The sequence below is a fragment of the Condylura cristata genome, unplaced genomic scaffold, assembly GCF_000260355.1.
Source record: "Condylura cristata isolate star-nosed mole 26May11 unplaced genomic scaffold, ConCri1.0 scaffold00015, whole genome shotgun sequence".
Taxonomy (NCBI): domain Eukaryota; kingdom Metazoa; phylum Chordata; class Mammalia; order Eulipotyphla; family Talpidae; genus Condylura; species Condylura cristata.
In genome coordinates, this window is record NW_004567116.1 from 17200416 (window position 1) to 17226747 (window position 26332).

General features: G+C 47.7%; 2 protein-coding genes across 3 annotated transcripts in view; one reads left to right on the forward strand and one right to left on the reverse strand.

Annotated features, from left to right (window-relative positions):
* Nucleotides 1–681: 681 nt before the first annotated feature.
* On the forward strand, nt 682–3389 carry LOC101627479 (chromosome unknown open reading frame, human C11orf91). Of its 2 annotated transcripts, XM_012725253.1 has the most exons (3): nt 682–1189; nt 2400–2502; nt 2615–3389. In XM_012725253.1, the coding sequence occupies exons 1-2, from the start codon at nt 697–699 to the stop codon at nt 2483–2485; spliced, it is 579 nt and encodes a 192-aa protein (XP_012580707.1). In that variant the 5' UTR covers nt 682–696; the 3' UTR covers nt 2486–2502; nt 2615–3389. The 2 variants fall into 2 exon arrangements, with proteins under 2 accessions (XP_012580707.1, XP_004682995.1); XM_004682938.2 differs by having other exon boundaries at nt 2400–3389.
* Nucleotides 3390–16694: 13305 nt separating this feature from the next.
* The window catches only part of KIAA1549L (KIAA1549-like ortholog), a 196712-nt gene continuing 187074 nt past the window's right edge, over nt 16695–26332 (reverse strand). Inside the window, exon 23 of the mRNA XM_012725187.1 lies at nt 16695–22881. Within this exon, the coding sequence (XP_012580641.1) occupies nt 22600–22881 (282 nt within the window). The 3' untranslated portion in view covers nt 16695–22599. The remainder of the gene's footprint in view (nt 22882–26332) is intronic.

A 26332-nucleotide genomic window follows, 5' to 3' on the forward strand; every position in this document is an offset into this window, starting at 1 on the left:
GGTGCCCTGTAACAATACTACTTCAGATCTATTACAAATCCAAACTCCTTTTTCCAGAATCTGCCACCATACTGGGAAACTTGGCAGAAACGTGGGTTGGTGTAACAATCATTGACAATCAACCCTCTTCTCCTTTGATGCCAGGCATAGGAAAGAAAAGTCAACACCTCATTTTCCCAGACTTCTCTGCAGCACGGGGTGGTGGGGAAAGTCAACTGGGGCAGGGGACGGGTTTAAAATATTTCTTCTCCCTATATAAGGAGAAGAAGACTAAAGTAGTTGTCAGAGCCAACCAAGCCTGTGGAATTTAGGGGTTGTGGGTGTAGAGGGTGGAGCAGAGGGTGGGCGGGACCAGGCCTGGTGCAAGAGAGCAAGGATGCAGTCACAGGCTGTCGCCTGGCGGAGCAGAACCCTAAGCGTTGAGGTGCAGCTTAAGGTGAACGCGAACAACTAACTTCCCATTCCAGCAGCGCCTTTCTCATGGGGGGCGTGGCCTACCGTAACGGGCGGGGCCACACTCCGGGGCGTGGCCGGCCGCACAGGAGAACCCGGCCTGTTAGAGGCGGGGCTAAGGTGAAAGGGTGGGGCCTCGCGCCCGCGGGGCGTGGCCCGTGGAACCTCAGTACCCGGGCGACTCGGGGCCGGGCGCGCGTCTCCCGGCGCGGGGTTCCTCCCACGCAGTCTCCCATTCAAAAGATGCCGAAGGGGCGGCGCGGCAGCCAGAGCCCCACGATGGGCCAGCGGCCGGCCCCGCCCCTATACTTCCCATCCCTCTACGATCGCGGCATCTCGGCTTCGCCGCTCAGCGACTTCAACATCTGGAAGAAGCTCTTCGTGCCGCTCAAAGCTGGCGGGGCGCCGGCGGTCGGGGCAGCTGGGGTCCGGTCTCTACCCCAAGCGCCCCCAGCCCCGGCGCCCCCGCCGCCGCCGCCCGGCCTGGGTCCCCCCAGCGAGCGCCCCTGCCTCCCTCCTTGGCCTTCCGGCCTGGCCGCCATCCCCTACGAGCCTCTGCGCTTCTTCTACTCGCCGCCGCCGGGCCCCGAAGTGGCTGCTTCGCCCCTAGCCGCCAGCCCCACGACCGCCCGACTCGCCTCAAACTCCCACCCCGAGGAACTGTGCGAGCTGGAGATCCGGATCAAGGAGCTGGAGCTGCTCACCATCACTGGGGACGGCTTCGACTCTCAGCGCTGTGCGTGACTTGGCCGAGGCTGCCAGAGCCCACCCATAGCCAGCCCTGGCTTTCTCCTAGGCTCCACCGCCCCCTTTACCTCGGCTCAAACCCCAGCCCTTGGGAGCCCCGCATCCCAGATGGATCCCCAGAGCCCAAACTCCCCGATCCTAGATTTCAACCGACTCTCCACCCACCACGATCTGGGTTTCATGAGCTCTGTCCCAAACTCCGTCTTCATTCCTTCTTGAACCCTTTTCCGGATTCTAGGCCTCTCTCTACCCACCCACCCCCATCTCCATCCTTAATCTTAGGCCTCGTTAAAGTTCAGTTAATACCACCACCCCGAAATTCCACTCACCACAGGTAGCCCTTATCTCCAGAGCTTTATTGTTTATATTAAACTGAGACCCAGAATAGGAGGAGGAGGTAGGTGCAATTAAACTGACATGGCTTGAGAAAACTCAAGACCCTGAGCTGAGGGACTTAGGGACCTGTTTCTCAATGCCAGGAGGTAACTTCCCTGTGACCCTTGACCTTGACCCTGGTCAGCCCTCTCACCAGGGCAGTGGGCTCTGCCATGAGATCCTATGTCAGAAGTCGAGGGAATCTAGACCCAGTAAGACCAAGTGTACTGTTGTGGGCAGGACCACTCTAGCCCACCAGCTGCCTGAGTTCTCCCTGCTGGAGGGTCAGGGCAAATCTGACTGATCCCAGAAGAACCTGTTACACTGCAAAACATTCAGTACCATAGCTGTCCTTCAGACCTGGTCTTCGCCATCACGCGTTATGGCTAAGGTTTGCATTTGACGACTCAAGGAGGGCAGGTGGTTCTAGTAAGACCACCCCCACTACTGTATAAAGCAAGTTTAATGTGCCCTCCTGCCGAGGAAAGGGAATGATGTAAAGCCAAAGCCAAAATGTTTACGTCCTTATGCCCTCTGGGAAATGGTCTTCAATTCATAAGGCACTGGGAATGTCCTCTTGCCCACAGCCAAGGGAAGAAAACCACCCCTAGAAGACAAAGTCTTTCTACGTCAGGGATTTCTTGGCTACATATTCTAAAGCATATTTGACAGAGTTGTTCCCCCCCCGCCCCCCCCCCCGGGTTCATTTGGTATTGTAAGTGGGATTGAGGTTCATGTAGGGAGCATACATCCCAGAAACCTTAGAAAGTGTCAGGAAAAACCCTTATCTTCACTACAGCTAAGTTTGTTTTGCTCTCCTGCAGATAAGTTCTTGAAGGCGCTGAAAGATGAAAAGTTACAAGGACTGAAGACCAGACAGCCTGGGAAGAAGTCAGCCTCTCTTTCCTGAGGAGCTGCCTGCTAGAGGTGGAGCAGCCCCTCCTTAGGTGTTAGTGTTTAGATAATGTGTCCTGTTTGTTGTCATTTCAAAGAAGGTTATTTTCTGTTCTGTATTTACTTCCGTTCTTATTGCCCCCAGCACGCACTCCACATTCAGTGCCCATTTGCTGTGGTAAATCTCATGGTCTCATCTCTGTGCTGCTGCTGAGGGAGCTGTCTCACCGGAGCTGGAAGCTGCTGCTTGGGGGGCTCCCAGGACCGGGGAGGTCATCCCCCCACTGCCACGTCAGGAGGGAATTGGGAAAAACTAAGAGCAAAATACCTTGTCTCCCGGTTCTGTCCCTGCTGAGAAAGACTCTGAGGTCTGGAACAATGGCTGGTTTGCTTTCAAAGCACTTTAGTCCTTAGAAGTGTCTTGTTTTGTTATGCGTTGGGGCAACAACCGTCTTTCATCTGATCCAGTCACGTTCTTCCTAGATGTACTGGCCAAGTGCTTTCCATGTCTCACCCAGGCACCCTCCTCAATTTTTGAGAGGAGCAGGAACAGAGACACAGACAGTAAATAAATAAAATCATAATAGGGCATCATAGATGATGACAAGCACAGAGGGAAAAGGAGTAGGTAGGGATGACCAGGAGGAGGAGGGATGCAGACAGGTTTCCTGAAGAAAAAAACATTTAAATAAGGTGTGAAGGTGTTGAGGATGGTTGTTATGCGACACCTGGGGTAACATTCTGGGCAGGAGGGTGGGTGCAAAGGCTGAGGATGGAAGGATACTGGGACATTTTGTTAGTGTGCAGCTGAGGGTACCCAGGGGCCCCACATTGTTAAGGGATACATGTTCTAAGGGGATTCTGCCATTCTCTGCATAAAAACAAACGCACACTTAGTGTGAAAGATCTTTGAAAGAGACCTTTCAAAGGAGATTCCTAATAATAGTTTTCCAATAAACATTCAAAATTACCCATCACCTTGTGCACAAATGCCCAGGGTTGATGGCAACTGGGACCACTGAGGCCAAAATGCTGGGCAACAAACCCGAGGCACCTTCTGGCAGGGAACAGCAACAAAGAGGTTAAGCAAAACCAAAATGCAAATAAAGGTAGCAGCAGTCTCTGTCCTGCGAAGGACAGCCTCACCCACATGTCTCTAGAGTCTCTACGCGTCTCTCTGCCACACGTCTCCTTCCATTCAGTTTCCCTGTATCACCAGCGTGCAAGATTGGCTGCGAAAACAGGATCCCCCAGAACCCACCTGCCTTATTAGCCCACCTGCTAAATAGCTTCACCTGGCACAGCAGCTCCGCCCCTAGTTCTCAGGAGTCCAAAGCAGCTGGGGGTGGGGAGGTGGTATGGCTGGCTCCCAACAACAAAGCAGGAGCCAAGAGGCCTGATGGCTGGAGCAGGAGTGAAGAGCGGTGTTGGGGATGAGTGCAGACAGGTCACTGACCTTCCAGCCACGGTCAGTGAGCTGGGTTTTACCTGGAGTGGGGTGAGGACTCCTTAGAGGACTTGCCAGATGAGTAGCAGGATCACAGTGCTGCTGGGTTGACAGGAGACACAGGACAGAAGCGGGGGTGGGAGGTCACCGTGGGATGAAAATCCAACTAAGGGAGAAGCAATGGCACAGTACAGTGGGCTCGGCCCCGTCACCCGCCTCCCTTACCGGGCCAGAGGAATCTGGGGCACACACCTCTGCTGCCAGGTGCTGGCTGCTTCTGTGGAGAAGAGGAGAGGTGAGCCAGTGATAGAAACACAAAAAATAAGGTATTCTTTTTTTTTTTTTAATTTATTTATGCATACAGAACTGGGGTACAGCGGTGCGGGGGTGGTGAAAGTCTTCACTCAAGACAGAGTGGGGAGCAGAACAAGCAGATGGATGAAGCACACTGCTGAGGGGAGCAGCGGGCGGGTCAGGAGAGGTCTGCCACGCTGTGTGGATCACTTCCAGGGCGGGGATCAAACTCATGCTCAAGTGGCTTTAGCTTCTTAGTGCTGTGCTTTAACATGCTGCGCCACCAGGGAGGGCCCAGGGTAAGGTATTCTATGACAGAAACCTTCAAGTATTCCATCTTGATGCTTGGCATCTAGATCCCTCATGCCCTTGCTAGCAGCAACTGTAGGTCATCGCCAAAGAATTGGTGAAGCTTGGGTGGTTAGGGTGAGAAAATTAATAATACTATGGCCGAAATCCTCATGACCACCACCATCCCCTAGCTACGAGGACCACTCTGTTGGCGGTAGATGTGGGGAGCCATGACCTGATTCTGTGTATGTTGAAATGGGAAGTCCTACTGGACTTGGTGGGTGGTAGAGAGGGAATCCCTGGGAGGTCCCTCTAAAATGGGAGGCCACAGATGGGACAGTTTGGGGGAAAAGATCAGCAGTTTAGGATATGTGAAGTTTTTGGTGTTTGTTAGACATTCTAGTGGAGACACAAGGTAGCCTAGTGTTGAGGAGGAGGGCTGGGGTGGAGGTTTATACCAGGAAGGTACTGTCATGCAGATGCATTTAAAGGGTAGGGTCAGGCCCTCCCTGGTGGCGCAAGGAGTTAAAGTGCAGCACTATGGTGAAGCCAGTTGCAGCCACTGCACCATGAGTTCGATTCCCAGCCAGAGAGCTGACCCACATGGTGCAGCAGACCTCTCCTGTCCTGTCTACTGCTCCCCTCAGCAGTGTATTTCAGTTCTGCTCCCCACTGAATCCTCTCACCATCCCTGCATCTAGGTCTGTATGCATAAATAAATCTTAAAAAAATAAATAAAAGGTAGGGTCAGATGAGGTCACTAAGAGAGTGAGTCTAGGAAGAAAGAGAACCAGCTTTCGCTTGGAGGCTCAGCTTGACCAGGACAATAAGGAAGCCACGTGAAAAAGGTGTCTAGGAAGGTGTCTAAGAAATGTCTAGGAAGTAGCACTCGTAGAACGAATAAGACGAGCCTGAGAATCTGTCTTGGATTAAGCAACATGGATTGAATCTTGGTTATCTTGTCAGGATTTTGGCTGAGTGATGGGCTAAGACCTGACTGGAGTAGTTCTGAGAAAGCATGAGAAGGGAGTGGGAGGCAACAGAGGCAGGGGTTTCAGCTGTCGAGGAGAGCTGAGCTCTAGAGCCCCTGGCAGGACAAGTTGGGTGGAGAGAAGGTTCTTATTAAGAGGGGAGAAATGACTATGTGGCTGAGGGGGAGGAGGGACGAAGGGCCACTGGACTGGTGTCCTTGCGTGGCTGAGAGGCAGGTAGGGCTGGCCTTGGAGGGGAGTAGAGAGACCCGTAATCACCAGAGGGTACATCTTTGTCTTTGTTTGACCTAACATAATATGCTCAAGGTCCATCCAAGCTGTTGCAAAAGGCAAGATATCTTTCTTTCTCATGGCCAGTGCTATCTGTTGTTGTAAACATGCCACACCTTTATCTGGGTTGTTTCCACCTTGGCTATTGTGAGCAATGCGGCAGGAAAAACAGGATTTCTGTAAGATCCTGGATCCTGACATCTGTGCTAGGAGGGTGCAGATCCTGCTGGATGGGTGCATGGTGGCCGAAGGCCTGGAAGTGGCACACACAGGCACACAACTTTGTGCTGGGACCTCAGCTTGAGGCTGCACCAATGGCCAATTAACAAGTGGCCAATTTTATGAGCCTACTGGGACTCTGGGGAGAGAATGGGGGACCGGCTTCCACACTGAACATCTGTCTTCACCTGAGCTCTGCATCAATTTTCCTGATGCCTGGTTTATTCTCATTAAGATTATCCCGTTTTCTCATTGGCCGTTCGAGCCTAAATTTTTCTGGGAGAACAAGAGTGCTTCTTGTTGAGCCAGCATGCACAGGGCAGGTTTGCTATCGATTCTGTCAAATGCATAGTCCCGGAGCCCTTAGCGAATTTTTTAGATTTCAATGCTCACAGGGAACCAGGCACACAGACACACTAGGCAAGGGGCCTGGCATGCCAGGAGGCAGGTAGGCCAGGCAGGCAGCTGAGCCTCTCAGCCTCCCATGAATCTCTATTCTCTCTCTCCTAGGTCTCTCTGGCCTTCCCTCTCTCAAGTCATCTCATGGTATCACCTCTTTTTTTTTTTTTTTTTAAAGATTTATTATCTATTCATATAGAACTGGGGTACAGAGATGCGGAGGGTGAGAGGATTCACCAGAGACAGAGCGGGGAGCAGAACAGGCAGATCAACGAAACACACTGCTGAGGGGAGCAGCGGGCGGGTCAGGAGAGGTCTGCCGCGCCATGTGGATCTCCTCTAGGGCAGGCGGGAATCCAACTCATGCGGAAGTGGAAGTGGCTTTAGCTTCTTAGTGCAGTGCTTTAACCCGCTGCACCACAAGGGAGGGCCCAGTCTCTGCACCACAAGGGAGGGCCCGTTCTCGCCTCTTTTGCAGTCACACCACTCACCATCCTCATTGCTCCGCTGCCCTCTAGGCTCTACTCACTCATGCATGCCCCGCACCTGTGCTCCAAGCATCTCTGCATTACTCAAGGCTGCAGGTGACAGCCACAGAGACTAGTGGCATAAACACCTGATTAATTCATTTGCTCTACACTTCTCTAGTAACCCAGGGCAACAAGAATCTGACTTTTGTCTGGGACAGAGAGAGGGTCTGGTAGGAGGATTTCTTTGGATGGAACAGGAGTGGCAAACTCTGGGGCTCTGTTGAGCCTTTATTTTTAGCCTATGTTGTGTTTTGGAAATGTTTGGTTCATTGCTAAGATTTAGAAACCAGTACCTTCAGCTGACGTTGGGCCCACACTACTTTGGGGGGCATTAAAGCAGCTGCCCTATGATCAGGCCTGATCAGGCCTGAGTTGCCAGACACCTCCACCCCCTAGGTTTCCTGAGAAGCAGGCACATTTTGCACCTCAAGCTGAAGTCCCAGCACAAACTTGTGTGCCCCTTCCAGGACGTCTACCACCATCACCCATCCAGCAGTATCTGTACCCTTATAGCACAAATGTAAGGATCCCGGATCTTACACAGATATCCTGTGTACATGTGTGCTACGCATAGATGGAGGTAGGTAGCAGGATCAATCTCATTTAATCCTCACCACCACCAGGTTCTGCTTTTGGTCTCTTTCACAAATGAAGACGCAGAGGTTCCAACAGTTGAAGTGACTTACCCACAGACGCAGAGCTAACAGATGGCAGAACCTGCATTGAAATGTGGGTGCCTCCTGGCTCTCAGGGCAGGTGCTCCTACTGACTGCAAGGAACAGGGGCAGGCACAGGGAAAGAACCTTCAGGAAGAAACGTCTTGTTGGGTCCTTTGCCTGGACAGACCTCCCCACCTCCCCCACAGAATCATATGCACACTGTTGTGTAGAAACAGAAAGAATGAGCCATGGGTGCTGGAACAGAAAAACAGGAGGCAGGAAGTGTTCCAGCCTTGTGTTTACTGCCTTGTATTTACTCCACTGTTCTTTGACCCCCATGTTATTGTCGCATGTTATTGACGCACTTGCTGAAAGCTTCCGCCTACCCCCAGCCCCAGGCTCCATGCTGAAGGGTATAAATAGGGAAGGAGAGAAGAATAAAGAGTGCCTTTGCTTGCTGACCATGAAGTGTGTGTTTTAATCCTGACGTCCTTCGCTCAGACCATCTCTGTGTCCTGCTGGCGCGGCACATCTGACTCGATACTTTTCTCCCTTAGTTTGGGGCTGGCAGGCATTTCCCACAACTTGCAAAGTAACAATGGGGTTGGCAGAATTGGGGAATGACAGCCAAGGTCCCTGAAATGCCCAGCCGGGTCACCCAACCCCTCATTCCACAGCTTTGATCACAACTCCTGTTGTCAGGGTGATGGGGGAGGCAGGTCATATAACCATCCGTCATATGGAGTGGAAGAGGCTGTTCCCCAAGTGTGGGGGAGGATGCTTGTCAGATGAAAACAACAGGTGTCCTGATGGAGAGACCATTCACAAGGGGAATGGTGAGCCAGTTTGAACCCTTGTGAAAGCTGATATTAAATGTGTAGGTATTTTAAAAACGGTCAGTAAATATAGCCATTATTAACAATTAAGCAATGTCAACTTACAGCTAAACTATAACGTAAAATACAGGCTTAACATTCATCACTTCCTAATTATTTTGCTATGTTTTACAATTACCTAAGCTCTTGAGGTTATTAATGACTCTCACAGTGGAAATACTGCTTAATTGTGTGCTAATGTGCATTCCTTCTCTTGAAATTGGCAGGGATGAGTGATAGAAAATGAAATGTGTGTATGAAATTTGGGTTGTTCCTGGCTCCACCTCCCCCTTCCCACCAGAGTTTTTCACCATTTACTAGCATACCTTCTGGCGGATGGGAGTCAGAAGCCTGCTTTAGCTATAGTGTAGCTCAGTGGGAAACTGCCTTGCGAATTCACAGTAGGGCTGAAGGTGTGTGTGTGTGGGGGGTGCTGCCTGCTTCCTCACTCACTTACACCCAAGAAAGAGGAAGGAGGAACTTGGTCATACCTGCCCCTGAAGCCAGGCTTCACCGTGTGAGAAGATCTCAGGAAGCACATGGACACTGACTTATAAGTAGACTTGTCCACTGGCCACACAGGACCCCAGGAATGTTCTGACCTTAACCAATCCAATTAGCAAATAGTTTCAGGAACTTACAGGGGAGACTGGATAGAGGTAACAGCCTGTAGTTCAGAACTTCGAGCAACATGGATCCTGACAGATCATATGCCCAGTTATTACTAGCACGTCTCCTTTATCACAGATCCTAAGTCTTGAGAAAAATAAGAGCTGCAAGCTTGATGGAATAATTTCCCATTACCTTATCCATATTGTCACAGGAGCCAGGGCGGGTCCAGTGCCAGCCAGGACTTGGCTTCTAGAAACTAAAAGAACAGATCAAGCAGTGCTTCCCAGCTTCCTGCTCACTGGGATGGAACACAGAGCTGGTGTCCCACCGCACACAGGCCGTTTCCTTTCAGCAGCACTGGATGCCATCACCAGCCAGACCTGTGAGCCCGCTTCCTTATCTTTAAGACGCAAACTGCCTTCGGGGTGGCTGGGCAGATGGACAACAAATAAGATGAAACTGCCTCCAGCCAGGAGTCATTCTTTCCAGTCCATATAGGACACAGTCCTCACTGTAGAGTTGGTGTAAGGTATGTGGCCACAGGTAGGAGCTGGACAGAGGCCTGGCCAGCAGGGAAGGAGAAGTGGTGAATTTGCAGGATCCACGATTTCAGCCCCATAAAAGAGGAAAAGGAGCATGCCCAGGTGGTGCTGAGGGAGAAAGGGCCACCGTCATACCTCCAGCATCAGACAGAGTTGGGCAGGACACAGAGGACCATTCAAATGACGAGTGTCTGACAGCAGCGCTCTTCGGTTAGAAATAACAGAAACAAATAAAAGTTTAAAAGGAGGCACTGGCCAGGCCTTTAGAAGGAACGAGGAGTTACTACTGACAACTCAGCTCCAACTACAACTCCTCGGACAGGAAATGTGACCGGCTCACCCAGGTCACCTGCCCATCTCTGTCCGCGTTGGGGTGGGGTGACACTTTTGCCTTTTCCAAACAGCTTCTTCATAACTTAGGTCCTCAGTGATCAAGGGAGTTCCATGTCCACATGAAAGGACTCGGTCCCCTTCCTAAGAATGGGAACAGCTGAGGTAGGTGTCCTACCTACCCACCTTATTGAGAAAAAAGACAAGGCTGGAAGAAAGAGAACAAAAATGGCCTTTACCCTTTTTCTGCATAAAAGGCCCAATTGGAGCATGAAGCTCAGGTGTGAAGCCAAATGAGGCCCCTACCACAAACCTGCGGCATCGGGCATACCTGCCCAGCTTGTCCCCAGGGACACAGAGGAGCTGCAGACAAATCCTGCGCCCACAGGCAGCAATCCCTAGGGAGGATAAAGGGGAGGGTGGCACTATAGATGCCCAGTTATTCTTCCCTAAACTGCAAATCACATAAATCCCTCTCCACCTCTGGGCCCTGTGAGATAAAGGACTAGAGAGAGGCCAGGATTGCTGTACCAAGCCCAGAAAGAAAACAATGCTGAAAAGTGCTCCCTTCTTAATAACTTGGGAGTCACTTCCTCCAGGAAGCCTTCCTGACTGCTCCCCACAACTGGGTTACAGGTCCCTTTTCTGAGCTGTCTTAGCCCTCTGTGCTTCCCTCTCCTGGTACTGCCACCTGGATAGTGACCGCCTGTTGGTCTGTCTCCCTAGCTTAACTGTGATCCTAGCTATGAGCAAGGGTTTGTGCAGAAAGCAGGCACTTGTGGAGGGACAGGGAAATGAAGTACCTGGCCTCTTTATTTGACTTAGAGTCTAACACCTTGCATAAAATCATAAAAAGAATGATCGAGGTGGAATATCCTGAGACACATCTGTGTTGAGTGTCTGACACGTTAAGGGGTTCAAGATGTGTCTTGAGTTCTTTACCGAGATTTAAGGATAGGCCTTAGATATCCTTTCTCAGCTGAGAGGGGTTCAGGGCACTGGTTCTGGAGCCAAGTACCGGGCCACATCCCAATATATACCAATTGTGAGGTTAACATAGGCTCTCTGTGCCTTAGTTTCCCATCTGGAACAAGAGGGGATTCACAGTATCCTCACTTCATAGGTTGCTTAAATTATTATACAGGAAACAGAACAACCCAAAGAAAGCACTCAAGAAATTTAGTTATTCCATCTGCACTCGGGCTCAACCAGGATTATTAATCTCATTTTGGAGCTTATCTGAATGTGATGTAAACACCGTAACGCTGGAAAAAGTGCCCACCATCTGTGTCTGCATTACTTACTCATTTGTTTATTCACTTACCTACCCAATTGTTTTTTCGATAAAGCATGTGCTTAACTTCTCAGAGCCTCTTTTTCATCTGGGAAATGTGCATGATCATTCCCACTGCCTGGGGTTGTTGGAGTTAACGTGTGTAAAATGTTCCGTTCATGACCTGGCAGGCGGTCACCATCATCTTTGCCCATAGACTTTCTGGCCAAAGGGACTGCAAGGTTTCTGCTCCCAAACAAAAAAAAAACTCCTCCTGTTTTGCGTGGGTCCACTAGGTGGCAGTATGGGCTTGGAGGTGGGATGAAGCCGGCTCTCCCCTGTCAAGTCCTCTCACTGGCCAGCCTGATGTTCCTCAGCTTGTGCATAATTACCAACATGGAAACCTTTCAGGAAGAGGGACACTGCAGTCATCGAAGGCATTCATTGGGAAAAAAAAAACAACCCGGGTGCAGTTCCAGGCCTTCCCCAGAGGCTGCGGGCAGCCGCCTGCTGCGAACCGTGGCCACTCAAGCAGGCAAAATCTTTTCAGAACTAGTTTCAAGATAAAGTGTTCAGTTCAGAGCCCTCCCTGGTGGCACAGTGGGCTGAAGCTCAGCACTACAGAGCTGGCCGCAGCCGCTTCAGCACCAGTTTGATCCCCAGCCAGGTGGGTGACCCACGTGGCCCAGGTGGCTCCTGTCTGCCCCGCTGCTCCCCTCAGCAGTGTACTTCGTCCATCTGCCTGCTCTGCTCCCCGCTCTGTCTCTGGTGAATCCTCTCACCGCCCCTGAGCCTCTGGCCTGTACCCCAGTTCTGTATGGATAAATACATAAACTTTTTAAATATTCAGTTCACATGAATAAAAATAATATAAAAATACTATTTTATAAGCAAAAAATATATTATCTGCTTGAACTGCTATAACAAAATATCATAGGCTGGGTGGCTTAAGCAACAGATACTCCTCACAGCTCTGGAGGCTGCAAATCCAAGATCAATTTGGTTTCTGGCAAGAGGCCTCTTCTTGACTGGTGACAGCGCCTTCTTGCTGCATCCTCGCACGGCAGAGAGAGCCTCTGGTGTCTATAAGGCACTCACCCATTCCGGAGGGCCCTACCCTCACGGCCTCCTCTAGCTGCGTTGAATGATTTCCTCCCAAACACCTCACCTCCAGGCTACCATCACACTGGCAAGTAAGGCTTCAATATATGAATTTGGGGGTGGAGGACACCATTCACTCTATGACACCATCTACAGTGCATTCCTAGTTATTCCACTCTCTTCTGTCATTTATCTAGTTCCTCTTATTCAGGCTGGAGGGAAATATACACATAGTTCATCCATTAATGGCTGAGAATAACATACAGTAAAAAGGCTGCTAGACAATTATTCAGACAAACATCTGTATGCAGATATAAAAATATAGGACTACTTATCTCTCTATACTTCCCCTATTTAATTGCCTAGATTGTGTTGTTCGGAAACAGGAAAATCAGGGGTGTCATTAGGCTCCGTTTCCTGTGCTAACTGCCATGGAGCAGGTGGACATTGAGGCTCAGGACGCGGTTGGCGAGCTGCTGAGCCCTCGGGCCCCTCCAGGTGACAGCACCTTCATCCGTGTGGGCCGCTAGGACTACCTTCTTGGAGGTGATTTGGGAAGCTACAGGGCAATCTGAGTAGGCTACCTAAGTGTGGTCCAAAGTATGGTGTGTGATGCGTGTTTGTACGTGTATACACATCACGTATGTGTGTGTTCGTGCACATGCAAGTACATATGTGTACGGACGTGCAGGTGTGTGTATTCATGTGTATGTATGTGCATAACAAACAGGTCTCTTGCACAGAGGAAGATCACAGTCCCCTCTGCAAGAGGGGTGGTGTGCAAATCTGAATTGTCCACTGTCCCTTTTCCCCATTCATTCCAAAGACCAGTTTAGCTGCATTTCAAGGACTGATCTCATTTTATAGTATCAGGGACGGAGCAAATTTTGTCTGATGGATCCAGTTCTAACACTGGAAAAGGATTCCTGGAGTCTGAACGTGACAGGTCAGGGGTGTGATGAACATTCTTGGAGTATCTCCTAAGACCTGCCACCAACCTCATCTAGCCTACTATTAACTATCAGTCAGAGATTTTTCGGTGCTGGGCCTTTCCTCAGCACTCCGCACAGTATCCCATCACTGTTTACACCCACCTGTGAGGATGATATCCCAGCTGCCATTTTACAGGGGCACTGAGAGGCGGGAATCCAGGACGTGGCTGAGCCATTTGGAAACACGGGGATTTATACCTTAGCTCACATTTTGGTGACTGGCTTCAAACTATTCTATTTTCCCTGTTTCCCCCTTCAGCCCACGCCAGCCTGCTGCCTCTCCATAGTGGAAACTCTATGTGATCACATGACAGAGTCTGGACTCCAAGACAGGAACGGACAAGTTTCCTCCTGGTTTCAGCACCAGTCACGTTCACGTTAACACTACCATCCCTGGGCAGTTACAACAGAGCAAATGCTGAATAGACTATGACTTTCCACTGTCTTACGTGAGATTCTGCCATGATTCTGCCTCATTTTACAGAGATGGCTGTCCTTGCTTCCAGGCCTTTTCATGCATCATACCCAGGTATCTACATACCTATGAGGACTAGCTGGTTGGTCCAGGTCTGGGGGAGCTGTGTCATTTGATCACTCCGAAGAATGGCTCCCTGGGGTGATAAGGCTGTGGAACCTACCGGACAGCACTGACTGGTCTCAACTTGTCCAAGTGAAGGGCTTTTCCTTCAAGTCCCATTTGCCTTACCCTAGCAGTCAAAGCTCACTCTGTTCTGGAGTCCTAAGGGTGTCCTGGGATATTATAAAGGAAAGGTTGTACACAGTCGGGGGGTGGGAAGAGGCTGAGCAAAGGAGGCACTCTTGGGTGGTGGGGGCAGGGGCACTGGCAAGCATCAGTGTACCAGCTCTGAGAAGACAGTGGGTCCCTGGTGCTAGACAAATTCAAGCAGAGGCTACCTAGATAAGACCACTATGTTTATGGAAGCCTGTGGGCTGTAAACTGTGCACTCCCTCCGTCAAGCTCTACCGTTGCTTCATTGACCAGATCTCACCTTCATTTCCCCCAGAGGGTTCAGAGAGGGACCATAACATGCACATAGGAACACACTAGAATGTGCTTAAGGGTGAGCTCATGGCCCCATATGCTAAGAGGAGGATCCCCTCTGTGATCAAGTGGTCATGGCCACCAGTCCCAAAGCTAGAATAAGACCCTTTCAGGCACCAAACTGAAAAAATCTTGGTGCCTTCTTCCCCCACATGTAATTTAAAATCAAGCCAGTGTTCCCACTCCACAGAGAGATGGCTTTGCTTCTCCTCCTAAATGTCAAATTATCTTTAACATCTTTCCCTTCATCCCTTCACCTGTCCCTCCACCCCCCTCATTTTGAGCCCCTGCTTTGCTGAAGCCCTAGTTCTGCTTTACCTTTGATCAGACAAGCCGACATGTACAAGTCCATGAGGTTTATCCGTGTTGATGACACGATTTCCTCACTAGCTTGTCCTCCAACTCAAAGAGTCTGGATCCTATAATTTCAAACAAACAAACAAAAAAACCCGGCAAGGTACATCAGTTCATCACACAGCAAATTCTATTATGCTGAGAATTTGTGAATGCTTGTTAGATTTCTCTCCCCCCCTTAGGGGGATGGACAAAGAAATAGCTAGTTAGGAGAAAAGACAAAATGTGAATACAAATATCCATTACCACCTTGGAAGGAAAATTACCAGAAAGATAAAGTGCTTTATTTCATAGGCAGATTTGTCAAGGACAAAACCAAATACCATTTTGACTAATCTGAGCAGCCATGAAAGGCCAGCCCTGCAAAGCTGGAGCTGTTTTGCCTATTTAGATTTTCTCCATGGAGCATTCTACTTCAGAGGCTGAATAAAACCAAACCCATTCATTAATAATCCAGTATGTTCTGAATGGCACTAGACTGATTTGAACGATGCAAAATGAAGTGTTCGGTCTACTATGGCTTCATTTGTAAAATATACGGTTTCTGAAGTTTTCCTTGGGTTGCATAGTGTAGTCCCCAGATTTGTTACTCTTTTCCTTACCCTTTGGGCTCCTGTTTAATTTGTTGGTGACAGCCCTGGAATTTGGGTTTGTAACGCTTGTTGATTCTTGGCAGTTGGCAATTTCTTTCCATCCCTGTGGGGATATTGTGGTCCCCTTACTAATTGGTTAAAAATCATTGGAAAGGAAAGCTGTGTAGCATAATCAGAAGATGCATTGCAGAGTCTTTCAAAGTCGAAATGCTTCCAGGAAAGAAAGGAAAACTTTGGTTTTCATTTGGCTGACTTTCAGGCCCTTTGTGAGTCAAGATGGGTCTTTTGTGACTGTGCACTCTGGCGGGCAGGCCCTATGAACCCCCAGCCCTCAGCACAGTGTCTGGTGCGTAGTAGGTACTCAAGAAATGTTTGCTCAGCCTGTGAAGTGGAATGTTCAATCAGTGCTTCCTGTGAGGCTGCTGTTAAATGAAAGTTTAATGAGTAGGATAAAACCACACCCAGACAGGCTCTTGGCAAAAAGACTGATGCACAGCACAAGTCCAGGCCTCATGTCTGCTGGGAGGGGCATCTGGTTTCTGGTCTTAGCCTTTGGTTCTCATTTACCTGGGCCCATAACCTAGGGGCATAGAATTCTTCCTTGGAACCTTCCCAGTTTCCAAGGCAAAACTTTAAAGAGAAGCTTTCTTGCCTAGACTTTAAGTCTCTTTGTTTCCACGGTACTTCTTACTAAATATTCTAGTCCTTTGAATACAGCCCATCATAGCTTCTGAGCCTTGCACATTCAGTTTCAACAACTGATGTTAACAGTTTCTGTGTTTTGGTATTTTCTAGATAAGAGAATCTGGTTGGCCTACCCCATATGCTGAACCATGTGTTTTGGTGATGGGTCAGCTTATGAGCATGTAGCTCCTGGGCTGGATGTCTCTCCTGTCCAATCAGCTTAGGCCAGAGGCCAGAGCATGCAGTCTAACACCTGGTCTTGAGATGCGGCTGAACAGCTAGGTGGGTATCATGATTGCCAGGACTAGCATGGAGGTACGTTAGTAGGTGGTCTCAAGAGTTCGAGCCCCATACAAACATCATCCCTGGACTCCTTGGGATTCACTGACCCGGATGGAACTTCTTCATGTTCTGAGAAGAGCATGTTGGCATATGTTGGCTTATCTGCCCTCAAACACCATCTGCACCAAGAATACATTCATAGTTAGTCTGGAACTGCCTTTCTGGGTCCTGGGCATGACCAGAGGGGACCTCTGTTTGCCTGATGAACTCACACCCGGGGTTCCTAAGGCCACACTGGATGGGCCAAGTGTGCAACTATTTTTTAACCCTCTGCCAGGAGGCACTGCTGTGCAGCTGGGGGTGAAGAGAGTTCTAGGTCACTATCTGGATGAAGCAGAATGAGAAGCAGGCAGGTTTTGGGGTATGAAAGTCTTTGTCATTTTATTTTACAATAAAAAATTCTAACAGCATATGAGCCCCCTGTTCCAGGCAGAGGCCATGGGTGTACAAATTTAATTAAGAAAGCAAAGCATTAATTGACAACAGCTACAGTCAAAGCTCCTGTTCAGCACTTGTGTTTGTACAACATATTCAAGGCGGTTGGTGGGAATCGCTGGTTTGGGTTTTCCACCCAAAATAAAACTCACGTGCAAGTCTTGACAGCCTCCACATCAGGGAGAACAGCAGCCACATCCAGTTCCAGTTGATGCTGGCTTTTTGCAGGCAATTCCAAACTTAGGACCATCTTTATTTATTTTTTTTATTTTATAGAATATAATTTTAAAAAAGTTTATAGAACATTTCACACATTATTTTGATGTACAGAAGGAGCTCAAATATTCTTCCGGATAAAACTGAATTATGAAGCTGACAGTTCAGTAAGAATAGCTTCCAGTATAGTTTCCAAAGCATTTTTCAGACACATTGTACCACACTTCTCACAGCTACCATGGGAGGTAGGAAGGGCAGACCTTGTCATGGCCGTCTCACAGATGAGGCATCAGAGACTGGTTCAAAGTAAGTTGACTGAGGCCTTGAATACTTGGCTGTTTTCGACATTTCTAAACCGATGATACTCTTGATCCTGTTTGGTAAAACCCCTCGTACTCAGTTTATGTGTGGCTTGGGGAGGGGAGCTTAGACATTAGAAAGAGATGGGGGATTGAGGTGAAGCCACAGAGAATTTATGTAACATACAGACAGCCTCCCTCTGATTCACAGGCCCGACCAAGGTTAGAGAATGAAAATCATCAGTTTCTAGATTTCATTATGTCATGGCTTTCACCAAAATGTGGGTTTGACCTCTGGAGACAAGTTCTGCCACTCCATGACTCTCCCATTTTTGAAACCAGCATAATCACAGCAAATTAATACCACCTCAAAGAATTCAATTCTGGCACTATTAATTCTATTTCCTAAATATTCCTCTCCAGAACCGCCGACATTTTAGCACTTATCGCAGGCGAGGATTCGATAACAGTTCACTTTAAGAAATCAAGAGCCTTTCAGTTCTCAGCACACTAACTTAATTACATTTGCAAGGGCAGAGCCACAAGAACATCAATTTCCCTTGAAACAATTTTGTCTCAAGAGTCTCTGTTGAGAGGCTCATTGGTTTTCTCCATGCAAGTGTGTGGCCATGAGCCACATTAGTAGCACCTGAACTAAGATCATGCATTTCAATTTACAAGTGTTTATTGTCTGCTCAGCAAGACCTTTGCTAACTGGGCCCTGGTCAGAAATCACTCCTTAGACCCAGCAACCATATCGGTATTGGCACTGGGGCGGGAGGTGGTTGGCAGTCTAGCCAATCCACGAGGGCTTGAAGCACATCTGTTCCCCCTGATTTGCAAGTCAAGGATCCTTTCCTCTCTGGGGCATTATCCATAGGGGCTACTCACCTACTGGCTGCATCCTGGGAGTCCTGCTCCATTCCTGTCTGCGGTGGGTTCTGTTTGAAGGTCCTGACCACTCGTGCTCTCTCCTCTAGGTTCCAGTCCACTGAAAGGGTCAGTCCAGGGGGCCATGCTTGTGTTACATACCCCTGCCTCCTTGGTTACAGCGGATTGGCTAGGTGACTGCCCCAAGGGCGGCTCATCAGTGGCAGATGAACTGGGCGGGTGAGAGCCTGACTTGTCCTAAGGGGCATGGAGTGGTCATCAGAGAGGGGTGTGTGCTGAAATGGAAAGGTTGTGGCTAGTGAGGCCAGGGGTGGATTTTCAGCTAAATTAAACTAGTGAGAGCACATAGAAAGGTAGCAGACAAAGGGAAGCAAGAGGCCTGAGCAGAAGTGGAGAAAGACAGAGATGAGAGCCCACCCCTCTCCTGCGTGAGAGCTGTGTTTTATTTCTATGCAGTGGTCCTGTGTTCTTTTAGTCAGCTCTTGCATTCAAGCACATGAATGGGTTTCTAGTCCTTGCAAAGTTCCTTGATTGGTGTATGGCAGAAGAATGGATTAAATTATGAAATTCAGTCTCAAAAGTTTAAAATAATACATCATTTTTATTAATAAACATTAAATACCTGTGCAGTATGCAGAAGAAACTCACTTATCTAGAATCAACATTTAAGTATTTCGAGTCACTTCTTGAATTTTTGCCTGTCAGAGAAACATTTCTTCTAGTGAGTATTTAAATCCTTCTCTTCCTTATTCTGTGTTTTTTCTCAGAAGTGTTCTTAAATTGCAGACTTAACACTTTCTTATCCATCCTTAGATTGAGTGCTCAGAAATTACACGCTGTTTTGCCAAATTCTTGAAACAGCGTCTGAACAATATAACTCCTCCCATTATCCACTCCTCATCAGTTTAGACTGCCATTAACAATGTGCCATAGCTGGGGGACTTACAGAAAGCTCTGGAGTCTGGAAGGCCAAGATCAGGATACCAGCAGGGTTAGGTTCTGCTGAGAGCACTCTTCTGGGCTCCATTATTGACCTTTTATTGTATTCTCACATGGCAGAAAAGCAAGAGAGCTATATGGGGTCTCTTCTGGAAGGGCACTGATCCCATTGATGAGGGCACCACCCTCAAGAATTAGATCTTAAGGCCCCACCTCCTATTATCACATTGAGGGTCAGAATTTCAACTTAGGAATTTGAGGACAAAAACATTCCATCACTAGCATATCCTGAAAAAAGGCAACTTCCTGCTCCAAAGGTAGCAACTGGCATCTCAGCATAGAATAATGATGCTCTTGCACCACAGATCACCTTCCCCAGCACACGGAAGCTGCTACCTTGCAATGACAAACTGTCATGGCCTCTTCATTTGCCTGTTTGGATCCATGACACCAAGAGAAGAATATACCCACAGTCTTGAACAGCAGTTGCGAACACCATTTCCTTGCAGGCACTCTCTGGAAAAAGCCAAATGCATTTCTCTTCACGAATGCAGAAAACTCACATCAAAACTAGTTCCAAGAAATGTTTATTATGCCACCAATGCATTGTACTCTATACACTTTATCTGAAACTCTTCACAATTCAATCATCTTGTTTCTTTAAAAGAATGCACGGAATCCTTCCAATCACGTGCTTATTTTTAAAAATGTCCTAGCAAAGTTCAAGAAGTGTGTCACAGACAGTGGGCTGGCAGCATGGTGAAATGGAAAGCAAGTTGGATCATGAATCAACAGGCTTGGGCAGGAGCCCTCAGGAAGGTCACTCCACTTCCCTGGACTTTCACCTCCTCTGGGGTTACCAAAGTCCTCTGTGGCTTCTTCAACTGTCTGGAGGGTCCTGAGGAACACAATCCTTTGGGCTCTCATGGAACTCTATTTTCACTTCCAGGAGGCACTTCTGACCATCTTCCCTTTCTCAGATTTAGGTGTCCTGTATCTGTCGCCTCCTTGAGGTTAGGAGACTCTTCAGAGGAGGAATTATATCTCAGTCACAGAATATCAAACAATGGTGGCTATCTTCCCATTGGTGGAAGGATATGAACAAATTGATTTCTTTTCAATTTAAAGAAACCTCTTCCTCCTATATACTACTCTTAAACCTGGGGTGCCTGGTTTTAGAGTGCCAGGTTTAGAATACTATGCTTTTAGCCATCTCAGTTGACCAACTCAATAGTTCTCAATCATTGGTTTCTCCATTCTTTCAGCCAGCTGAAGCAAAAATCACTGGAATGTCCAAAGCTCAGACACTATCTTTGAAGCATGTGCATATATTTTAATCACACTAAGGTCTTGAAACTTCATTTTCATATACAGTATTTCCAGGCATTTACCAAGTAGACAAAAGTATTGGGTGAGATCATTGCACTGATGAGATATTATTGGTAAGGCGGGACAATGTAGCTGACTTTTTCAGACTCATACCATTTGCATGAAAAGGCTGAGTTTCTTTGGCTCTTTGTTCATTCAAGTGCATTGAATACCTATTTGGATAGACTTAGGCATTATGTTAATTTGTCAATAAAATCTTGCACTGTCCACAGTGTTTTTGCAAGCTGATTTAAGTTTTGGACTACAACTGGCCATTGGTAGAAATATACCATATATACACATGGAAATTACAAAAATACATTTTATTTATAGCTGATTTTTTTTAAGTAACAAAAAACTAACACTATGAAAGATCAACCAGCATACCAAAAAGACACTACCTAATATCACCTGAACAAGGGACTTGCTTGGGGTTTCCATGACACATCATTTCTGGAACATTCCAGAAAGGGCAATTTGCCATTGAGAAATAAAAACAGCTTCTTTGAAAAGTCTGTGCTTTGACAGTTTGAATCTCCCATCCTAATAAGTCCCACTCCTACTCTTCTTTCAACTTTAAATTTCCACCTTCTTCTCTTAGTAAAGACCAAAGAAACTCATGAGGAGAATGGAAGGATGGGCTCAGAAGGGAATGGACAACAGCTGAAGCTAGATGGGTCATGGGTGAAGGCAGGACAGGACCTTGTTCTCCAACAAACACCAATAAGCCCCCAACATCGTGCATGGCTCCCAAAGTTGGTGAGGAAACCAGAGTGTCCATTCTCTCCGGGGTAACTGCAAAGTCAGTAACTGCATTGGCAGGCAGAGACTGGTGCCTCAGGGCTGTGAGGCAGTGCTCACGCAGAGTTCTGCAGTGCCCACGCAGAGTTCTGTAGGCCAAATGGCCATGCCTGGGAGGGTGATTTGCAACATCTTTGTCACAAGGTCGGCAGCCCCCCCCCACCCCAGTTCGGCTGAAGTCCTCCTGTATCCACTAAGTATGGGGTGCAGAGGGGACTGGCTAACTCCATACTCTTTTTTTAAAAAGCTATTTACATTTAGACATAAATCAACAGGTTTTCTACATTCAGAAGCTTCCACAGAGGCTGTAGCTGGGGAGGCTGTGGCCACTATTCTGATTTCAACTGGCATCAATGACTATTTCTTTCTGTGCCACTCAGCAGCACATGCTGAACATCACCAATGAAGGAGCGGAGACTTTCTTGTACAAGCTGATACATCTATTCATTCCCTCAACAGAAAGACGCTTCAATCTCGGGTCCCCTTCATTGCAGGGCAAAGAAAAACCTCCATGAGTAACTTTTTCTTTTATAGGATCCTAAAAGCTCTTAGCACCAATTCTCTTTCTGTTAGATCCCACCTTGCAGAGTTCTCTGAATCTAAAAAGACAACACCTCTCAAAAGCCTGTCAACACACATCCACCATTCCCTCTCATTTCTCTTTCTTGGTCTTTGTTTAATTAATTGGGGGGTGGGGAGGAAGAGTCAGGACTATTTATAGGTGCAGTCTTTGAGAGTACTGATTTTCATCCGATTCATTTGATTTTGAAAATGAATGTTTAAAAGAAAGGGACTCAAGTTTCTCGGCTGGAGTCAGTGTCTCCTGTACAGACTGGAGGTGATTTTAAGGATTACAGTCACAGCTGATGAGAGAGAGCACAGTCTGTTGCTTAATCACACCCCTGCATTGCCTTTAAAACAGAAACGGAGTTAAACATGCAGAGGTCACCGAAGATAGAGTGGTATTCTCCCCTCTGGTGATGTAGTAAAATGTGGCTTTGCACAGGAATCTGTAGATAGCTAATGTCTCTTGTGACTATGGCTCCATAGGGAAATACACCCATAGTTCAAACATTTAACATAACAGAATGTCAAACATATGGTCCCAGGCGGGGACTTCTTGACATACAATCAGTTGAATAATGAGAATCCAGTCATTCAGGAGTTTTGCTCTGATTCCCAGAAGCCCCACTGTTCACTTTTTCAGTAAGGGAGGGTGAGAAAGATTCACACACTAACTGTGACTCAAGTCCCAACAAGTTAGGCTTGAGAAACCTGAAGACATTTCCTTGTGTTTGAAGTTCCCAGGGGCTAAGGCATTAGACCTGGAACTCAAACATGTCTGTCTGTTTCTTGGCCAACTTGGCCACCTCTTCCCGGATGGCCTTCACGAGGGCCGCCGTGGAGATGTTGGTCAGGGGTGCGTCAGATGGGTCGTTCTCTGCCAGGCTCTGCTGAGAGGCTGCTGTGGATGGCACCGGCGCCTGCTCCAAGCTGGGGTGCATGCCACTTGGCTGGCTGTACTGGCGAGGAAGCCTGGAGGGTGAGCTCTGCTGATATCGTGACCGTGGGTAAGCCTCGATGTACCCCGGAAGGGGGACCTGCAGAGGACGGTGGGAGAGAAGGCCAGGGCCTGGGATTAGACAGGGGCTCAAGTGAGTCCCAGGAGACCCTCAGTACTGGAAATGAGGGAGCTGAGACAAGGAAGGAGAGGCAGAAGAAAATACTGTTGTGTAGATACAAAGCCTGGAGTCAGTTTGTTCAGAATGTGGGCATTTAGACTCACTGGTTATGCTGGCTGGCTGAACAGGTGCAGTAAACCCTGGTGCAAAGAGCTGTGACGTACCTTAGTCCACACCTGGTTACCTTTTTACTATAAGCACAATCCAGCAAGTGGGAGGAAGTATAGTTGACCCCTGAACAATGGAGAAGTGGTTAGGGAATTTTAAAAAATTAAATTTATTTATTTATACACATTTTACATCACTGTTCATTTTTAAACAATGCTTAACTCCCCCTCATGTGTAGTCCCATGGAATTTCCTCCCCCACTTTCCCCTGTGCACCATCACTACAGTCCCCAGCTCGCCCCTCTCCCTGCAGGATGGCTCTGGTTTATGCTGTCTGCTTGTTTTTGTTTTGTGTTGTTATTATTTTTAGGGAATTTTTTTAAAGTTGGGGTTCTGAGGAGCACAGCTTGAAAACCATTAAAGGATGCCCGGCTGGTGCTCAAAGTTGGTGAAACAAGCTGTAACATCTCCCTCCACGCATTTCAAACTCAGGCAAACCAAAGAGCCCTTGCTGGAGCTGAAAGCCAGTGTCCACTCTTGCGACCCTGGCTCTGTGGCATTAATTGTCTTGGTGCTGGTGGCAGGCCAGGGACACTGACTCCAACTGGAGTGGTCTCAGGCTGAAATTCAAAAGTAGGGAAGATGAGGACTTAAGAGACTCTTCCTTATAGTATATGCAGCAGGGAGCCATCAAGCCCCATGGCCCAAACTCAGGGCTGGCGGACACCACTCCCCAACCTGCCCTAGTCAGTCCCCACGCAGGTATCACCAACTAGATGCAGCACACTTTCCTTCTGAGCACCTTCCAGATTCTTCCCCACCCAGCACCAAGGATGGGACCTATTTGTCAACTCAGATCCAGGTAATTTTAGCCATGCTAACTCCAAACCTGGATACCTGGGATCAGGAAGGTCAGACGTGCAAATGCATTTTTTTTTTTTTTAGATTTATTTATTCATACAGAACTGGGGTAGAGGCCAGAGATGCGGAGGGTGAGAGGATTCACCAGAGACAGAGTGGGGAGCAGAACAGGCAGATGGACGAAGTACACTGCTGAGGGGAGCAGCAGGCGGGTCAGGAGAGGTCTGCCACACCATGTGGATCTCCTCCAGGCAGGTGGGATGAAACTCATGCTGAAGTGGCTTAAGCTTCTTAGTGCTGTGCTTTAACCCGCTGCGCCACCAGGGAGGGTCCGCAAACGCATTATTTTCACAAGAATGTGGAGGGTGGGCATGATCCCTGGCCCCTGATCCCTGGTAGCTCTCTTCAGCTGACAATTGGTCCCCAAACAGCCTGCATGAATAATAAATCTCATGTCCTCTGGCTTATTTCCTAGCTGCAAACTCCATGCATGGGCACACCATCCTGTTTGCCTGCAGGTGATAACTGGGCTCCAGGAAAAGACCCATTTATGCCGCAACAATCATCCTCCACTTAATTAAAAACTAGTAGGAAATGGGTTCTCCTTTGCACTGAGGGGGCTGAGCCCAGAATGATTGATTCATCCTATTAGGAGGGAGGTTTGATTTGTCAGGGTCCCCTTCCTTCATCTTTAAGACACTAGGAACCCAAAGGCATCTGGGTTCCATTGTTTCCATTGTCTGGACTAATTCAACATCTATGATGGAGGGCAAGGATCTTTTTGCTAATGCCCACAGAGTCCTCATATAATACTTTGCACACAGAACCACCACAGCTGCTGGTTTACTGCCTGATTGGATAGAGTCGAGTGTCATCTGTGCTCTGTAAGTTTAGACAGGAAGTAGAATTATGGAATCAAATAGGCTCTGAACTGGAACTCATACCCAGAGATTCAGTCATTTAGAAGAGCTGAGAATGGTTGGTTGAATTAAATAGGTACTATAAGCTTTGCTGTAAAATGCTGGAACACACCTGAGACTCATCTGAATCTACCTGGCTGCCTAAGATTTGTTCTCAATGCTTAGATTTGTATCCTTACCAGCAGAGAATCTCTGTTTCCACTCTTAGAGCTTATTTACTCCAACTTTACAAATAATTGTAATGAGCTCAGACATGCCTCATTTGCAGATAATAGCACATTAGGAAAAGCATATTTAAGGGGGAGTATATAGCTGAAAGTGGGGACATTGACAGTAACTTAAGTGCCATCTGGGAGCAAAGTCAGAGAAAGAAAAACCACACTGAGCCCTGGAATAACTCCAAAATCATAAGGGTTTGGTGATATTTGACACAAGGGCCATCATCCTATAAACCATCTGACCCCAACTTAAACATGTCATTTTGTACAGCGAGGCACAGCAATGATGCTGAATCTTTCGTTAATGACCAATTAAAGTATGTTCCTCTTTTAAAGGGAAGGGGAAAAGAATGTCATTCATTTCTGAATTTTTAAGATACAAATGGCATCATCTATTTTTAAATATTTTAGAAATTATAGTAAGTTTTGATCATCAGGAAAATTTAAATGGAAGAGCTTTACCCCTGGTAGCATCATTTACCTGCGGCTTTATAGCAACAAGAACTGCTACCAGTACTGAGGTTGAGTTAACCCTGAAGGGGTAGACAGTAGGGACTGCAGGGATTTGGACAGAAAGCAAAAATGACCCAGGCCTTTCGTGTCAACTATTTCCTAAAGATAGGACATATTTCAAAGGCTGAGACCAAACCTTAAAGTGACATACAGGCCCGAGCTTCAGGCTCACCCAGGGGACAGTCTGCCCTCTCATGATGGGTTATCAGACAATCCACTACAGAGGCTATCACTGTGCTTGTGTTTTTGCTTGGTTTTCTGATTTTTTTTTTTTTTTTACTTAAACAGCCCTTGCCAGGTGACTCAGAAGCTGGTTTGGGTGTGACTATCCAAGTTCACAGGGGTGCTATTCCTCTGTGATCCAGGCTGGGCTGTGTCTACTCTACCAAATTCTCTGACTTATTACAAAGGAAGAAACTGGAAACCATGACAAGACAGCTCTTTTTCAGAAATTGAGCAGAAAGCCTTGGATTTCTACAGCTTTGTATTACCTGGTATTTCCTCTATAATGTTTACAGAGTTTTAAAGCATAAAGGAACAAGTTGAATAAAGGATGCAATTCTGACTTTGAGCCTTGACATCTTACTAGCTGTGTGGGACCTGACTAGGTCTCATTTTCCTCCTCTGCAAAATGGGATGCAATATAGGACTAATAATACTTACTGGACAGGATGTTGTGAAGATTAAAGATGACAATATAAATAAATAAGACATCTCACAGTACCAGGCACAGAAAAATGCTCAAACTGGG

Excerpts from the sequence above, each read along its gene's own strand:
- LOC101627479 (XM_004682938.2), top strand. The coding sequence starts at position 697 with ATGCCGAAGGGGCGGCGCGGCAGCCAGAGCCCCACGATGGGCCAGCGG. Across the intron at positions 1,190-2,399 it reads CGGCTTCGACTCTCAGCGCT|ATAAGTTCTTGAAGGCGCTG; the intron begins GTGCGTGACTTG and ends GCTCTCCTGCAG.